The sequence below is a fragment of the Panthera onca genome, chromosome F1 (genome assembly GCF_046562875.1).
Source record: "Panthera onca isolate mPanOnc1 chromosome F1, mPanOnc1 haplotype 2, whole genome shotgun sequence".
Taxonomy (NCBI): Eukaryota; Metazoa; Chordata; class Mammalia; order Carnivora; family Felidae; genus Panthera; species Panthera onca.
The window spans coordinates 56,447,300-56,466,396 of NC_138355.1; the positions used below are offsets into that span (position 1 = coordinate 56,447,300).

The window sequence follows — 19,097 nt, forward strand, 5'->3', positions numbered from 1 at the left end:
TCTTAATATAGGTTATATTTCATTTTCCATTTTATGCACTGAACTCATTTATCCAGAATGGTTGGTGAATAGAGCATTCTTCTGATCTATGAAAAGATGTTAATGATATAAATATCATGAGATGACTTCGTTCCAACTTCAATTTCTTGGACCTAAAGTTGCTTGTAGAAATCACTATCCTGGCATTTTGCCATGATAGAATCCAAAACCTGTTTCCTCTGAGTAAATTATTCAAATTCATGGCCAATGCCAATGTCATTGATTAGGGTAAGCAATTTTGGCACCAGGAAGTGTTGGAGAAGCAAAAACAGCACATGTAAAAAAGACAACTCACTTGTAAACGGGAACTTTCCATGTGGTGCATTTAAAATAACATTAAATGGATTCACCTCTATTTTCTAATAAAGATGCTGGAGGCATAGTTTCTTTATCCCCCCTGCAACTTCTACAGTGTGATCTCTCGGGTAATCATTCAACACCCTTAAAAAGGCCGATAAAAACTAAAGACTGCTAAATAAGCTGCAAATTTGTTTTATGGACTAATATCACCTTGGGAATAAATAAAGTACAGTTTCTCTTGAAAACCCCTACACTGTAGTTTGCCCTTTTTATGTCATGATCAAAGGACATTCCCCCCTTACCAACAACTATATTAAGTCCTTTATGTATACAGACATTGCATCAAAACTCCATTTCAAATAGATGTTTTATTTAGGCTCCTTAAGTATCAGAGCTGAAGAAAATTATGCATGGAAATTAAAGTGGAATTATAGAAGCAACAAAATATTTGAGTTGCTCTTAATTTCATTATATGCTATTACTTAGAGCATATTGTTTGTAGGCTTTTAATGTAATATTGGTAAAGCATAAACAATAAGAGGCAAGCTTCTCCCAATGCATATATATATATCACCACACCAGTCATGAATAAGTCTCTTGAGTATTCAGTTTTTATTACCATTCACTCATGAGACAATCACACTTACTTTACATACAGTACATTTAGAGTAATAGTTTCCAGTGTATAACGCAATTCCTTTCCTTGATGTAGTTCTATTTTCTTCCAGCTAGCTGCTACACGCTTAACTCCAAGTTAGCTCTGTCAATATCCATGGGATATTAAGTTCTGAATCCAAATGGAATAAATAAATCCCTTCTTAGGAAAGCATGCAATGTTTTGAGTAATTAAATGTGACTATTCCTGATTTTATATTCTCTTATCCCAGCTGGTGTTATATCTAACTTATCTGACTTGTTATAATTGCTTGACTTCAGTAAGAGAGAATTTTACCTGAATGAAGTTCATAGGAGACTTCCCTGAATATTATAGTTTGTTTCTAACCCAAAGGGCACTGGGGATGATTTTGTAATTGAGGTTTAAGTAAAATGATTCCTATAAATTTCTCAGCCACTCAAATATAATTTTAAACATTTCCAAGACTCTTTTTAGCAAATCAGCTACAAGTCTGATGTCATTTGATAAGTTATCCCTTCTCATGAGCACCTCCTACATGAAATATATTTCACATTTATTAAAACAAAATTATACATAATAAAGGAGAAGACATTTTAAGCTTAGAAAGAGAAACACCAAACTAAGATGAATTGTGATATTGATTTTGTCAGGATAAATGGTTTTTGTAATATTAATATAAAGAAACCTTCATTACACCGACTCTCCTGGTACAGGCAGAGCTTCTCCCGCAATCTGTTTAAAATCTTCATTTTTCATCCTTATGGGAAAACCTCACTTGCTAAATGGATTTCATAAAGAGTAATCTGTCAAGATTTATATAGATAAACAATTTGTGATGTTTATTGACCAGTTCATTATGGTAAACAAAACAGGAGTAAAGCATCGCTAATCTCTGCCAGCACTCTGCTATTACAGTTCTGTTTGGGCCTTTATGTAACTCAGTGTTTACTGAGTACAATGGGAAATAAGTTAATTGGCCTCTGTTCCTTAAATCACAAACCTCATATATTTTCCTTTCCACAGAACTTAGTCCAGTTGTGCAAATAGTAAGAGGAAGAGCCATCCTACTTATTATTATTGCAAAACATCACTATTAATAAAGGAGTGTATTTCAGTGACGCATTTCATTGTCAGAAGCTTCATCATCTAAGAGAGAGCTATACTAGGAGGTCCAAGGATGTATTCCAGGATATAGATCATTTTACTGACATTTCTCTTTGAACACCTCTCTTCTATCAGGGGATTCAACTCAAGGGTACCATCAAATGTTTTTATACATATTGATTGACATAAACAGTATTCATTGAGGTCTAATTATGTTCTATGACTGGAAGAGACACTGAGGACATAAAGAGGAAAAAGATAGAGTTGTCCCTGTCTTCAAAGAGCTCACAGTCTAGCAAGAAAGATAAAATACAGCCTTAATAAAGATATATGCAGACTCTGTGGGCACAGAAAAGGACAAAACTAGTTAGTCTGGCAGGAGGGAAAGGGACAGCGAAAGGAATATTAAGAAGGCATCTTGGGGGAGCTTGGGTGGCTTAGTCATTTAAGCATCTGACTCTTGGTTTCAGTTCAGGTCATGGTCTCGCAATTCGTGGGTTCAAGTTCCACATTAGGCTTCACGCTGGCGGTGCAGAGCATGCTTGGGATTCTCTATCTCTCTCCCTCTCTCTCTGCCCCTCTCCTGCTCATGCTCTCTCTCTCACTCTCTCTCAGAGTAAATAAACTTCAAAAAAGAAAAAAAGAAGGAATCTTGGAAGAGATGTTTGAGCTGAATATTAAAAGTTGAATAGGAATATGCCAGGCAGGCCAGAGAGGGACAAAAGAGAGAGAAAAGGGAAACATCAGGAGAGGGTATGAGGTTATAAGCAATTCAAAATTTGGGGGTAAAATTCAGAATGGGAGGGGTAACAGACAAAACTAACTGAGAAAGCTAAGCAGAGGCAAGATATTGCCAGAAAAGGTGCAACAGTGACAGTGGTAAGGAGCAACGGAAAGAGAGAGAGAGAGAGATTTAAGAAATGTTGAGTAACTAAAATCAGGAGGATGAGGCAGACACATTGAAAAGAGAAGCAAAGAAGGGCACAGAGTTACTTCCAGTTTTCTAATTTGCTGACAGGTGTGATGGGGACACCATTTGACACAAAGAATGGATGAAGAAGAAATCTCAAATTGCTGAGGGATTGTAGACAAGGGTTGTTAATGATTATTAATGAATAAAACAGAAAGAAATGTTAAGGAGACTTTAATCTGGAGAAATTGGCCAAAGTTTCGATCAGTCCCTAGCACAAAGACTTGCACACAGTAAAGGTTCAATAAATAAATATTGTTGAATAAATGAATGAAAAAAGCACTAGGAAAGCTTTAGACTCGGAATAGGACACCACAGATAAATCAAATGTGACACGTAGCTCTAAGAACAATTTAGCTCTTTCGAGGCCTTTTTGATCAGCTTAGCTGTCCCCCCAGCTAACTTCTCCGCCAAGGAAGGGAATGCTTTCTTCAAGACTGGCCTAAGCTTTGACTAAGACAAAAATCATATGACTTCATTCCTATGAGGACTTTAAGAGACAAAACAGATGAATGTAAGGGAAGGGAAACAAAAATAATATAAAAACAGGGAGGGGTACGAAACATAAGAGATTCATAAATATGGAGAACAAACTGAGGGTTGCTGGAGGGGTTGTGGGAGGGGGGGATGGGCTAAATGGGTAAGGGGCATTAAGGAATCTACTCCTGAAATCATTGTTTCACTATATGCTAACTAATTTGGATGTGAATTTTAAAAAATTAAAAATAAAATTTTAAAAATAAATAAATAAATAAAAGACTGGCCTAAGCTTTGAAACCTTAATGCCAGCAGAGTTCTCCATTCAGTCCTCTGGTTCAGGATCCCATGAGTACTAGAGTGCCCTCTAGAGGAGGTTGGTTTTCCGCTCGTTAAGATTATGTTTCCTCTTTGCAGCGGAACTGTGGCTCGCTGAGGTTCTTAGTTTTGTTTGTTTTTGTCACAGCCTACTAATAGCATTGGATTCTTTTGGAACTGGAATCAGAGTTACAGGAGAGGGGTGGGGGGCTCGGAGATGCTTCTTGTGTGAACTGAAAACCAGACTCACATGGCTTATTGGAGAGGAAGTGAGAATAGTATTGTCTCATCTAGAAGGGAGGAGTTAACAGTAGCCAGTCTACCCTCTCTGGTGAAGCCTTCCCAGGCACAGATAAAGGGACTCATCATGACTAAACCTGGGCAATGACTCTTTTGCATCCAGGCAACAATGACATCTGAGTCCAAGGAGGTAGCATTCCTGTCATTTAGAGAAGAGCTTGCTTAGCAGGGTTCTACATCTGAGACCCCTACCCCTTTCCCCTTTGTTGACACTCTACCTAATCGCAGAGATTGTCTCACATATCAGTCACCAAAACAAATATTGTAAAGAAATAAAACCTCAGAACATTCACTACATTAATAATATCATATATGTTGACATCTAGAAAAAACTCTAGTGTCACTTTCCTTAACCTCCGCATTATAGGAGCATAATAACTTGGAGGTATGATAAGAGATTCAAATTCTTAGTGTTTGCAGGTAGAAGAGAGATTACACTTATTCTCTGTGGCCCCAGAAGGCATAAATAAGACTAGGCAAAAAAAAGTTACAGGGATGAAATTATGTTTCTCAGAATTAGAGTTGTCTGAAACAAACATGAGTTGCTTCATGAGACAAAGAGGAACTTTCAGTTCCATGTTTTTGAGCAGAAGCTGAGTGACCAGTTAGTCTGAAAAGGTGATTTATGCAGAGAAATGTATAGGGCAGAGTTTAACCAAAATTACTTTAAGATTCTTTCCAAGTCTAAGAAGCTATGATTTTATGATGCTTGGTGGAAATAAGTGACTTGCCCAAGGTGACAGTGAATCTGGTAACAGGATCAGCAATCTTTATGTATAAAGAAACAGATAGTAAATATTTTAGGCTTTGTGGGCCATGTGATCTCTGCCTCTCTAGTAGTATGAAAGCAGTCTTAGGCAATACATAAAGAATGAATATTGCTGTGTTCTAACAAAGCTTTATTTCCACAAACAGATGCAGGCCATAGTTGGCTGAACTCTGGTACAATAGGTTGAATTAAGACCCCTCAACAATGTCCAAGTCCTAATATCTGGAACTTGTGAATATGTTACACCTTACTTGGTAAAAAGGAACTTGCAGAAGGGATTAAGTTAAGGATTTTGAGATGGAGAAATTATCCTGGATTATCCAAAAGTACCCAATGTAATCATAAGGTGACAGGAAGAAGCCAGGAAGGGGATAGCCAGAGTGAAAAGTTGGAAGAACATAAGCAGAGGTCAGAGAAGAGAGAAAACATTATTCTGCTAGTTTGGAACATGAAGGAAGGAGCCATGAGCTAAGGAATGTAGGTGGCCTCTCAAACTGGGAAAAGCAAGAAAGTGGATTTTCTCCTAGAGTGTCCAAAAGAAACATAGGCCTACTGACACTTTGATTTTAGCCAGTAAAACTAATTTAGGACTTCTGACCTCCAGAACTATAAGAGAATAGAGTAATGTTGCCTTGAGCCACTAAATTTGTAGTAATGTATTACAGCAGTAATAAGAAATCAATATACTTGGTCAAGTGGAAAAGTCATAACTGGACCCTAGATACCCTGATGCCCAACACTGAGGTATTCCCATTAAATAACACTGAATAAATGCTATTAATTTATAAAAACGGGCCTTTCTTAGAGAATAATACAGACTCTATGTTAAAGAAAAAATATATTGTTTAGTGGTCATGGAAGACTGAAAAAAAATGATCACAATTCCTCACCCCTCTTCTTATGAAGACCCTTTGCAACCAACTGCACAATTCCATCATCCAAAAGTAGAATCTATTTCCCCACTCCTAAATATGGGTTGGCCTGTGACTTGTTTTAGCCAATAGAATAAGGCAACAGTAATCATGTGACAGTCTCGAGTGTGGGCCTCAAGTATCCTGGCACACATCTGCTCTCTTTCTGGGTACTCTGCCACTGCTTTGTGAGCAAACCATGGCTAGACTGCTAGATGACCAGAGATGCATAGCCCTTTTACTCCCACAGCCCTAGACAGCAGCCAGCTGCCCAACAAAGCGTCCCTGTGGAGCTTGAATCTGTGAGGCACATTCCCCAATATTCCCACTCTCACACCACAGACGGATATAAGTTGACAAGTAAATTATCTGCTTTCATTTGAAGTCATTGATCTGGATCTCAAAGAAAGACCAGTTGAGATCAATTGGAAAGACACATGTGAAACGATTAACAGACCAAATCTATCCCTCAGTGTTCAAACGGAGAATGTTTGCAGTAAAACCAAAAATAATCTGGTCGTAGAAGAGTTTTACTTCATCGTATGTTTTTAGGAGTCTGAGCCTTTAGGTTCTCTGGCCAGCCTAGATGCAAATTTCCTACCACTTGAGGTAAATTACAGTTCAGTATGTGTCAGCTGGGAAGAGACCAGTAGTGATACTTCTAGCTCCTAGCTCCTTGAGGCTTAAAAAGGACAAAATACAACCAAAGAACACACAGGGAAGAAGTCATTAGAGGAGAAATTTTGAGGGACTGTGACAAGTGGGTGGTATGTAAGGAAAACAGTGGTGCGCCAGATGAACGGAGCAGTCTTAGCCATGGGAAGGAAGAATCATACTTACAGGTCAGCTTGAGGACAGCACCAGGGAGTACATATAGTGTGTCATATATGACTCTCAACTACCAATTGAGACGAATTGAATGTGGCCCATTTTTGTCTCATTGTTTTTGGTTTAGACAAATACGATATGCTTTTTTTTTTTTTTTTTTTTTTGCTTTATTGATTTTTTTTAGTGGGCAGACTTTTTTTGCTTCATTGTTTTCGATACTGATTAAATCATGTTTGCTTTATATGTCAGAGGTAAACAGAGTGATTTTTGCACTTGGATCAGCTTTTTAAAATATTGCCCCCTTTTTGTGATAGGTAACTTTTGAAGAATGAACCACTTGGATGAAAACAGGCAAATGATTTTCCAGCTTGTTATTGTTGTGTTTGGCAGATTTTTGCTTTTGTTGCTGCATTTTAGGGTGAGGGCCTATTTTATTTATTTTGTCCTTGGGAGTATACAAAAAGCCTAGAAAATAAGCCAAGAGAAAAATGTAGCAGACATAACTGTGTCCCATAAAGAGAACTTGAAGAAGGGGAGGGGTGTGTGTGTGTGAACTTCATGGGGGTTAAATAAGATCCCTTGAATGTATAATTGGAAAAAGCAGATGAGGAAGTCAATCTATTTTCTAAATCAATAAAGAGATCCAATGACATTTGCATCTTTTCCTTGCGTAACAATAAAACACTTACAATCTGTTGTAGAATTTTGTAATTTAGTGAAAAAAAAGTGTACTTGCAAGTATCTACCACAGTACCTAGTTCAAAATAAATTCAAGTGATTTTAGTTGATTTTCCTTCTTTTGAAAAAAATTTTGTCATCAGGCCATCAATAGGTATTTTCCTATGCAGCATGTCTGCATGTATTTGAAGTTTTCCTTCAAGAAACAAAGTTCCTTCTACTAAATGGAACCGCATATATTTTAGTCATCTTTGTGCACATTTTCAAGAGTCAACGTTAGTGTGTGTGTGTGTGTGTGTATACACACACACACACACACACACACACACAATAACAACCAGCAGTCAACAAAGAGATTTCAATATCATTCAGGAAAGGAATGGAAAACATAAAAAAGAATAAAATCCATTTTTATCTCTTCTCAATGATGAGCAGAAGTATAAACTCAAGCAATTCTCAGTGTCATATTTTGAAATATCCTTTGCTATGACCTTCTGTGCCCGAAGATTTCTTCTCTAACGATTATCACTGTTAAAGTGAAAAGAGACAGTCAAACTTATCAGTGGAAGAGAAGGGTCAGCTCAGAGCACAGGCATTCCATACGACTGATTGAGCAAAGAACACATCCTACTGATCTCCTTGGGTCCCAAATGGTCATGGGAAGCTTTATTCTTTCTATTCATTGCAGAGAAGCTACATTATATATGGTAGTTCTTGTTTCCAATAGCTCTTTCTAGGGCAGCCTGTCCTCCACATCAGAGCCAATCCTGTCCAATCTGAGAACAGCCTGAGCCCTACTCACATATAGGTAGTGTGATTTGAATTTTAAGGTTTATATCCCTTCACCAAAATGATGATGGCATGAGATGGCCTGAGATGGCATGAGACTTGTATTTTTATTTTGGTAGGAAAGTAATATAAAAGAGAATTAGTTCTGTGTTGGCTATGTGAAGAATGAGAGACGTGCAAATTTAAACCTCAGAGACACAGGAATCTGAATAGATGATGATATATTAGAGAGTCGCTAACATTATATAGTGGCTGAAATCATAAACACAGATATGTAAATTGAATGGTTGGATTGAAGAGAAGTAATCAGGAAAAGAGAAGACAAATCACAGAGGTAAGAAATTGGAGGCCAAAGGAATACATAATTTAAAGAAATAGGGAGGGCAGTAAAATAATTAGCACATTGAAAAACCATGAGTCATAAGAAGCAATCCTAAATTAATTTTACTCCCATATTTCCCTGATCTTTTGAATATACTGCATGGGACTAATTCCTCTGTCTTCCACTTGGATACAAAATGAGTCAGTTACCTGGCTTTTCTGGTCTTTCTTAGGCATAGAAAGTGTCATGGTTACTTTAAATTGTAAAGCACAGGTTCAATAAGAACAAAACTAGAGGCATCACACTTCCTGATTTCAAAAGATATTACAAAGCTATAATAATCAAAACAGTATGCTAATGACATAAACAGACATATAGACCAATGCAACAGAAAAGAAAGCCCAGAAATAAATCTACACATATATGGTCAACCAATCTTTGGTAAGAGTGTCACGCATACACAATGGGGACTGGGTTGTCTCTTCCATAAATGATGTTGGGACAACTGGATATTCTTATGCAGAAGAATGAAATTGGACCCTTATACCATATACAAAAATCAGCTCAAAATGGATTAAAGACAGCAAAACACTGGAAGTTGTAAACCTACTAAATGAAAATATTGGTTAAAGCTTCTTGATGTTGGTCTGGGCAATGATTTTTGGATATGACATCAAAGCACAGGAAACGAGCAAAAATAGACAAACGGAATTGCATCAAACTAAAAAGCTATGCACATCAAAGGAAACAAGCAAAAGAAGGAAAAGGCCACCTATACAATGGGAGAAAATATTTGCAAACCATCTGCAAAAGAATTAATATCCAAAATATATAAGAAACTCATACAATTCAGTGGAAGGAAAGAAAGAAGGGAGGGAGGGGAGGAGGGAGGGAGGGAGGGAGGGAGGGAGGAAGGAAGGAAGGAAGGAAGGAAGGGGAAAGGGAAAAGGAAAAGAACCCAATTAAAAATGAGAAAAGGAGGGGCGCCTGGGTGGCTCAGTTGGTTGAGCATCTGACTTCAGGTCAGGTCATGATCTTGCAGTTTGCAGGTTTGAGCCTTGCATTGGACTCTGTGCTGACAGCTCAGAGCCTGAAGCCTGCTTCAGATTCTGTGTTTCTCTCTGCCTCTCCCCTGCTCGCGCTATATTTCTCTCTCTCAAAAATAAATAAACATTATTTTTTTAAATGAGCAAAGAACAGAAGACATTTTTTCAAAGGAGACATACAAATGACCAACAGCTACATGAAAAGGTGCTCAACATCATTAACCATCAGGGAAATGCAAATCAAAACCACCATGAGATATCACCTTACACCTGTTATGATAGCTATTGTCAAAAAGACAAAAGGACCAAAGGTAACAGGTGTCGGTGAGGATGTGGAGAAAAAGGAACCCATGTATATTCCTGGTGGGAATGTAAATTGGTACAGCAATTATGGAAAACAGTATAGAAGTTCCTCAACAAACTAAAAAGTCTTTATGATAAGATACCACTTCCAGGTATATATCAAAGTAAATAAAATCAGCATCTTGAAAAGATATCTGCACCCGCATGTTCACTGCAGCATTATTCACAGCAGCCAAGATATAGAAATGAACTCAATGTCCATCAAAGGATGAATAGACAAAGAAGATGTGATACATACACACACACACACACACACACACACACACACACTGGAATATTATTCACCCATGAGAAAGAAGAAAATCCTGCTATTTACAGCAACATGGATGAACCTAGAGGACATTACACTAAATGGAATAAGCCAGAGAGAGAAAAACAAATATTGTATGGTATCACTTATATGTAGAAAGTGAGGCAATGAGAATGAAATGCATGGTAGCAGTTCCAATCAGCACAAGCACATGGTCTTCAAGTCCTCCCAGGTTCAGGGAAAGAGCAGGGTCATCCTCCCTGGAACTGACCCACAGTACAGCAGAAAGAGAGTTCTTTCTTAATAGCACTCGGGTTACCTAAGAGGGTCGGCGTTTACTCCCTACTGGGGGCAGAGGGTGAGAAAGTTAGGAATGGAGCCTATCAAAAGAATTAGGTAGGAGTATCAGACGATGGGTTTGAGGAAAGGTAGGAGCCAATTATGAGGGAATTTGGAGACAAGAGGATTGGGAAAGATGTGATGTGTTCACAGAATAGCATTTCTGGAATTAGGAAAATATGAGAAGTAGAGAAGTTCCAAGAGATCAAAAAAAAAAATTCTGGTTGTGTTCATGAAAATTGGATGTTGGAATGGGAACTGAATGAATGAGAAGCAAGGAGGAAAATGGCGTTCCTTGGAGAAAGTTCTCAATGAATGGAAACATGGACATCTGAAGATAAAAACAACGAGGATGGAGGCAAAGCGGTATCATTTCAGAGGACAATTTGTAATTTTTGAAAGGTAGTTCGGAGTCTGACTCGATATAATTACAATTCAGCTGATAGGTAAAGACATACAATTATACTTATATAGAATGTGTCATGAATCTTTTTACTTTGAACCCATAATTACCCTGGATCTTTTGTTCTTTAGAATCTACCTGGCTTTTTACACTCAGGCTGTCTCCTAGACTACAACCTACACTGATTGCTTTTACTTTACTGAGCTCTGCTTTCTTGATTTTAACCTCAGCACCTTATAATAATGTACTTTATACCTATTTTTTGGCTCTCCCTGTTCCTCATCAATTTTGGTTAACATGTAAATGCAATTTTTAGGGGCACCTGGGTGGCTCAGTCAGTTAAGCCTCCACTTCTTGATTTCAGCTCAGGTCATGATCTCATGGTTCATGGGATCCAGCTCCACGCCGGGCTCCATGCTGAGTGTGTCGCCTGTTTGGGACTCTCACTCCCTCTCTCTCTGCCTTCCCCTGTTCATGCACTGTCTCTCTCTGCCTCTCTCCCTTTCAAAAATAAATAAATAAACGTGTTTTTCTAAACAGATTTAATCCAGGGAGTTCAACTCCACTGTTAACAAGTCTTACTTCAGAGTGATAGGTGATAGAACACTATCCTGTAAGTCTTGATCCTGAATTCTACCGGGTAGAGTGTGGGATGGGTAGATAAACTAGAGAGAAGCAGAGTAGGGTAAAGGTCAGCCTGAATCTAAGGTCACTGAAGAGCAGATAAGTCATGTAATGAAGGAACTGAAATTCACTTAAATAAAGCTAAGTGAAAAAGCTGAGACCATCCGAAATCTGACCATTAATAAGGTGGTAGCACTGGGAAGAATACGAAGGAAGATCAGTAGAGAAAAATGGGTAAGAGACTGGCACAAAATGACATAGATGCATGAGCATTCCAAGGAGGAGAGTAGATTAGGGAAGGTACTTTTTCTCTGGTAATTAAGTGTTGTCAGAAAGACTATGAAAAATATAACAAACCTAAAGACAGAGGTGTCCAGGAGTGAAACACACCCACTAAGAATTGCAACTGGGGAACATGTGAGATGGCCTCTCAATAAAAAGTATGTAGAGGAGAATTATGTGCAATAATTGGCTCCAATTTTACGGTCAAAATCCTGGTAATACGTTTTATTTAACATTTACTGTACCATGTACTTTCTATATTCATTCAGAGTGATTTAATATTTGTAGAAAAGAGTACTAATGCTCTCAGACCACCAAGATGATATTCCTTCCAATGGCAACAGAAATGGAACATCATGAATTAAAAAAAATTGAGAGATATGCAATAAGAACAAGAATTATTTTGATAAATACGTTAAATATCATGTTAAAGATTTTTAATCACACTGAATTTCAGTAGAAAGCCAAATGCACTAGTTTTGAGTTCTTTTTCAATAATTTACCCTGTCACCCTGTCCACACTCTAATCGAGGTGTTAATGAAGAGTGTAACAGCCAAAAGGCAGGCAGCAGGGGGCAATGAGTTGAAAAGAGCCCAGATAATCTCAAACCCTTGACTAATTAGCAATTATATTTATAAACACACACACACACACACACACACACACACACACACACACACACACTGAGAAACAGCTTTGATTGGTGTATACAGAACATAATGCTAGCTGCTTGGAGATACGAATGCCATAGAATTCAAGGATATAGTCCCAACCCGAGGCAAATTTATAACCTGACCAGACCAAAAAAACACACATGGAATTGGCATTCCAGCACATTTTCAAAAATACAGCAATGAGCACAAATGCATGAAAGTAAATGCTCACCGATATACTGGGAATGGGAAGTAGAACATTAAAGACAATGTAACTTTGAAAAGTGGTTAATTTACTTTCAAAATATACTTTACACACTGGGGAAAAAATCCTATCACTTAATACAAAATTATGTTTCTAATCTGGTCTTTGAACCTAAATTAGAAAAGCAAGGAAAACATAAATGGATGAAGTAAATTAATAATTAAATTAGCAATAAATTCAGGGGACATGTAAAACAAGGGATATACATGCATATGCTATGTATCCTGGCTCTTATATTTTGTGTGTGTGTGTGCGCGCACGCACACACACACACATTGATTTCTATGGATATCTCTTTACCTTCTTTTCTCCATCCAAATTGTAAGTTCCTTGAGGGAAAATGATTTTAACTAAATATTCCCAGACCTTAACACTATGTATCAACATATAGCAAACTGTATATCGGAACTCTAGGAAATATTCAAAGATTACTATTATGTTCAACAAGCGCAGGCATCAAAGAGACAAAAATATATCAACAAACTAGAGGGACTAAAAATACTGCTTTTTACAAAAAAATACTGACCAAAAAAATCACTGTTAGGAGAAAAATTAACTACAAATATTATTCAACACAAATACTTAAATATTAATTATTAAAAATGTTTACCTTCCAGTCTGAGGATCAAATCCAAAGTAATGGTCTCTACAATGGTCACAACTTTGCCCAGCAACAGAAGCATCCTGGCAAATGCACTGACCAGTTAGACTATTGCAGATGTGATGAACTGCACCTGTTATATGGCATGAACATGGCAGGCAGCCAGTGGCATTGCCTGGAGAAATATAAAAACCTGGAGATAAAGAAATAAAAAGTTTTTATATATAGCTCCTATCCAGTCTTTTCTGTAAAAGATACTGTTTTGATTACACAAAACCCAGAACACTATTGTGGCACTTCCCAACTCCCGATACAAATGTGTTTATAGCTGCTCTTAACAAGTGTATCGGTTACAACCAAAGAAGGGCCAAGTAAATAATTTACATAGTACCTGGGTGTCTCCCAGGCAATGAAAATTCAGTGCATGTAAAATCTACCTCACGATCTTTCCACTAAAAACTAGCCCTCCTGTAATATCTCCGTTCCCACAAATAGTGCCGCCATTTATTCAGCTGCTCAGCCTACAGCCCTGAGACATCTTTGGGAAGGAACCCAGATAAAAACACAAGATGGCCAGTCTAAATGTAAATTTTGGATAAACAATGAGCCTTTATAGTAAAAGTATGTGACATGTGCTTATATCAGAAAATTATGATTATCTAAAATTTAATTTTAACTGAGAATTCTGTAGTTTGATAAAACTGGCAACGCTTGAGTCCTTCCCATCCCTCCACCCCTACATCTATCTACTTACCAAGTCCTATGGATGCTGTCTTCTAAGAATTTTAAACTTTCTTTTTTTAAAGTTTATTTATTTTGAGAGAGATTGAGAGAGAGAGAGAGAGAGAGAAGAGAGAGAGAGAGAGAATGTGAGTGGGAGAAAGGCAGAGAGAGACAGGGAGATAGAGGATCCCAATGCAGGGCTCAATGTCATGAACCATGAGATCATGACTTGAGTTGGACACTCAACTGACTGAGCCACCCTGGCACCCCAGGAATTTTAAACTTTCTACTCTCCATCCTTAGGGCTGTCTCCCTAGTTACAGTCACCACTAAGTTTATTTTAGTAAATACTATGAAACAGAGGCAATGGTAAGAGAGCCTTATATTCACTATCTCACTTCCCACAGCAATGCTAATAATTAGGTATTATTATTACATCCATTATACACACACACACACACACACACACACATATATATATATATATATATATATATATATATATATATATGACAACACTGAAGGTTACAAAGGGTAACAAACTTTCTTAAAACAATAGTCAACAAATAGCAGATATAATCATCTCAACTACAGAGGCTGTCTCATCTAATGGCCCCCTCCGGTCCCCCTCCAATCTATTCTTTTTTTTTTAATGTTTATTAATTTATTTGAGAGAGAGCGAAAGGGAAAGAGAAAGCAGGGGAGGGGCAGAGAGAGAGGGAGGGAAGAGAATCCCAGGCAGGCTCAGCGCTGTCAGCCCAGAGCCCAATGCAGGGCTCAATCTCACAAACCACAAGATCGTGACCAGAGTCAAAATCAAGAATAAAATGCTCAACTTACTAAGCCACCCAGGAGCCCCCAATCTATATTTCATAGAGTATCTGGAAGAACATTTTTCAGAGTGTAGTTTAAATACCTCATTCCTCTACTGAAAATTGTTTGATGGCTTCCTATTCCCTGTAGGAAAAAAATCCAAATTCCTAAAGCAGCCTCCAGTCATCCTGGCAGGTCCCACCTCTATCTTCAGCTTGCTTCCTTTCACTGCTCATCCCCAACTCATTCTGCTCCAGTCATACTTCTTCCTGTTCTTGACACCTAACAGCCTTTTCATTGGCATGTCTGTCTGCTGAAATGATTTTGACCTTTCCTTTCTGCTTGGTTCACTCCTACGCCCATCAGGTCTTGTGACTTCCTTGAGTAGCCTACCCTGGGAAAGTTTAAATATGCCTGTCACAACTTCATAGCATCTTGTTTATTTACTTTAGAGTGCTCATGAAAATTATAATTAATCTCATTTCACCAGATTGTAACCTCCGTGAAGGCAAGAACCTTATCTGAAAAATTCACCACTGCCTCCCCAGTACCCAGTACAGTGCTTGTCACAAAGTAGGCATTCCCTAAACATTTGATTATACCACACACGTACCAAATTATAAACAGGCATTAATTTCCACAAGTACTATGTTTAAAAATCCACAAAACTTAGGTTAATTGTAAACCCCATATTTGTTTCTTATAGCAGAAAGAAAGAAAGAAAAATATGATTAAAAACATTTTCAAATTACTTAAAATTTCTTGGACCCAGAAAGTGGAAGTCAATAGTCAGAAACGTTGAAAGGCATTAGACATTAGAATAATGGAGCAGGCGTATGAGGGAGATGGTTCTTGGTGTTGTGTGTATGTGTATGTTTGCACAGAAGCACATGCACACACAAGCACATGCATAATGTTACAAGGAATTATATTGTAACAAGGGAGAGGGGGATTACAGAAAGATTCTAATGAATAAAGTTCTGACAAATGAAAATGATTTGTACAATTGTCATGATCACTAATTTGGGTATATATCACTGAAACTCAAAGACAGAAAGAACATGAACACAAAGTGAATCCATTTTGTGTTACCATAATATAGGGGAAAACAAAAAGTAATTGGAATATATTATAAATCTCATTTGAGGCTCTGGTTGAAAACAAGCCATTCTCTCATGGCCATCAACAATTTGTTTTTCTTCTCCTAGGCCCAGACTATTCTCTCTTAGAAAGTTTCAGAAATAGTCAAATAGAAAAGATTGTGCTCAAAGAAAAGGAAGAAACTCAAAATCAGTGCCATTCTAACCAGTAGGAAAGAACTGATATTATCATTTTTATAGTAATTGACAACTAGATTATGTCATTTGCTCTTTTGCATCCACTGACAGCAGTTTGCCTTCTATGTGTTTCCGAAATATAGTTATGTAAATTAATATATATATTCACATACATGATTCATCATATAATCAAAGTCACACACTTCAAAGGTTTTTATTTTGAATTCAAGACCACTGTGGCTGTGATTCTACGTATTTTTCTTCCTGTGAAGCTACCTAGGTCCTTAAATTCATGATGATGGCATCATGAAGGTACTAACCGCTCTCCAATTTGGATAAATTACCCATTAACACAGATACTTAGAAGTAGAATTAATTCGGACTTATTGCAATAGCTTCAAGCCACAGAGAATTCGAGAACAATTACTGATGATTTTTACAAGAAATGATTTATTAGATAAATCTGTAAATACAACGGGGGTATATTTTGTTGTGGAAAATTGGGTTGCCCAACTTTTAGAAAGAAAAAAAAATGCCATAGAAAAATCAGAGATATAAGCAGAGAAGAACAAAAATGGGGGTGGGGGGGAAACACGCATACAACCAAGGAAGCTGCAACCTGGAGGTAGGTCTTCAAGGAAAAGCCTGCACTGAAACTTGTCTTGGGGTTAATTCCCATCCTCCTCTCTGGAGCATGATTATAAAGGTTAATCCCACCAGTATTTTACTTGTCCTATTTTTAAGCAGTTCTAATTAGGATGACTCAGGTACCTTCCTGCTCAATGATTACTTCTTGCCTTACCTGAATGTGCCTAATTCTAGACCATTACCTCTCCTTTTATGACTTCCAACTATAGAAAACAACATTTTCCCTTCCCTCCTACTTAAACTTCAACTCCTGAGTGCAGCTTAAAGATAACTGACCTTAATTTTCTTTAACTCAATACATTTCTGATCTCCTTCCATTAACTCCACACATCACGTTCCACATCTTCATGACCATAACAGTTTAACTGATCTTTTGGAGATTTCTGTCCACGAATGATTTTGTACCACATTCTGAAGTGCAGTCATTAAGACAACACTATTACCTTACATTAGTTAGTGCTGAGAGTTTGGACATAGAGAGCAAAAATCAGCCCACTATGTTTGTGAATTTCCCCAGTTTTATTTCGGCTAACCCTGGCCCCAAACAAGGCAAGTCTGATGGGGAAAACAATGTGTTATGCAGTTAAAGCAAAAAGTCACCCCTATCATAAAATACCGTTGCTGTATCCAGGAGAAGACTTGCAGAATCCTTAGAGTTCAAAGTTATTAGCAAGGCAGCTGGTATCATCTCCTGTAGTGGCTATTTGCACAGCACAGCGCTGTCCTGGGCATTAAAGAAGAGCCCATTTCCTACCAATGTCCCTCCTGAGGACCATGAACAACCAGGCTTTGCCAAGGTCTTGAAATGGGAGAGAGAAAACAAGTTTAACCCCTAGGCCTTATTCAGAAAAGGAGGGCAGAGCTGAGGCTAAGCACTAATTATAAGCCATTTAGAAGAAATAAGTCTCACCTTAAGCCAGAGAATGGACATAGTATTAAGCGAAGAGTCTAGGGAGGAATTTGTAGCTCACACATACCAAGCAACAAACTTTTTTAGTAATGGTTTTAACAATCAATGTTTTCAGAATGAAGTATAGAGAGCGATGCTAATTTTCAAATAAAAGCAATAATAATTTTCTTCCATTTGGTAATATTATATAAAAATGCTAAAGTTATTATTCAGAGTTGGCCAAATGTCAATGAATGCATCAATAAATATTAATATTATTCATTCCAAGGTATAATTTTCTTATTTAAAAGTTTTTAAAAACTCAAATTAGTTTAGATGTTTTAAAGTCTCTGCTCCTATTCTTTCCTCCTGGACTGCTATACGTTCCTTGACTACTTTACCAATTCTTTTTTACTTTTAAGACTCAGCTCAGGAATCATGTTCTGAACTAAGTGTTCCATATCCCCCATTCTTCAAGAATGTATCAGTTCCTTCACTTTACTTCTTCTGTATATTGGATATTTCTAACATTGCACTTCTCACTCTGTTATATTTACATACAGGGCCTTTCCTCCTACAAAACTATGATGCCTTAATATATTTATGATTGTATATCTTACAATAGCATAGCCCCTGGTACACAGTAATGTACGTAATAGATGATTAGTGGAACAATGGCTATGTGAATGAAATGGATAGATGGCTACATGGGTAGGTGGGTGGCTGGCTGGCTGGTTAGATATCTGTTACCCCTTAAAATATGAGATGATCTCTTTAACATTTTAAAGAAACACGGTAAACATAAGACCATAATGATTGGTCAAAGTAGCCTCGCCTATCAGGAAGGATAGCAGGGAATGTTATATGAATCATGCACAATATATTTAAAATGTAATCTTTGCCATATCAGAAGATGGAAAAGAAATTGATAAAGAAAATGTCAGTCAAAAACTATGTCTCCTCATCTTAGAAGAAAGAATATACTAACATGCTCATATAAGGGAAAACATTCTATTGGACTTTTCTGCTTTAGAAAAACCTAGAGTTTTCCTATTTATGTGAATATCCATGAAGGGCTTTCATGTGTGTATTCTTTAAAAATCAAATTCAATAACAACAATGAATATAAACAATGGAGGCTCTGATTGTGTCCTGTAAAGTATAACACATAGATATGTGTACTCACAATCCACAGAAGCACTTTTGCATCCTTTGCCCCCATTTTTCTGTCTCAGTGGTTATCGGATGTTGCCCTCCCAGGCCATTGCAACCATCCCAGAAATGTATCCAACTTAGTCCACAGAGATCATCCCAATTCTAGACCCCTCGGTTCCAGTCTTCATTATCTGATCACAGTAGCCTCTCAGAACTCTGTTAATTTTCATTTTATGATGATAACTCAGATTCTACACAACAAGAGATCTCCCAGGACCTAAAAGCAGTTAGCCAGAATCTTAGATGGGGATGGGGATGAGCTT

General features: G+C 37.5%; 1 protein-coding gene across 1 annotated transcript in view; it reads right to left on the bottom strand.

Annotated features, from left to right (window-relative positions):
* The window catches only part of USH2A (usherin), a 737,363-nt gene that overhangs the window by 549,775 nt on the left and 168,491 nt on the right, over window positions 1–19,097 (bottom strand). The window contains exon 14 of the mRNA XM_078441308.2: window positions 13,279–13,462. Coding sequence (XP_078297434.2) covers window positions 13,279–13,462 — 184 coding nt within the window. The remainder of the gene's footprint in view (window positions 1–13,278; window positions 13,463–19,097) is intronic.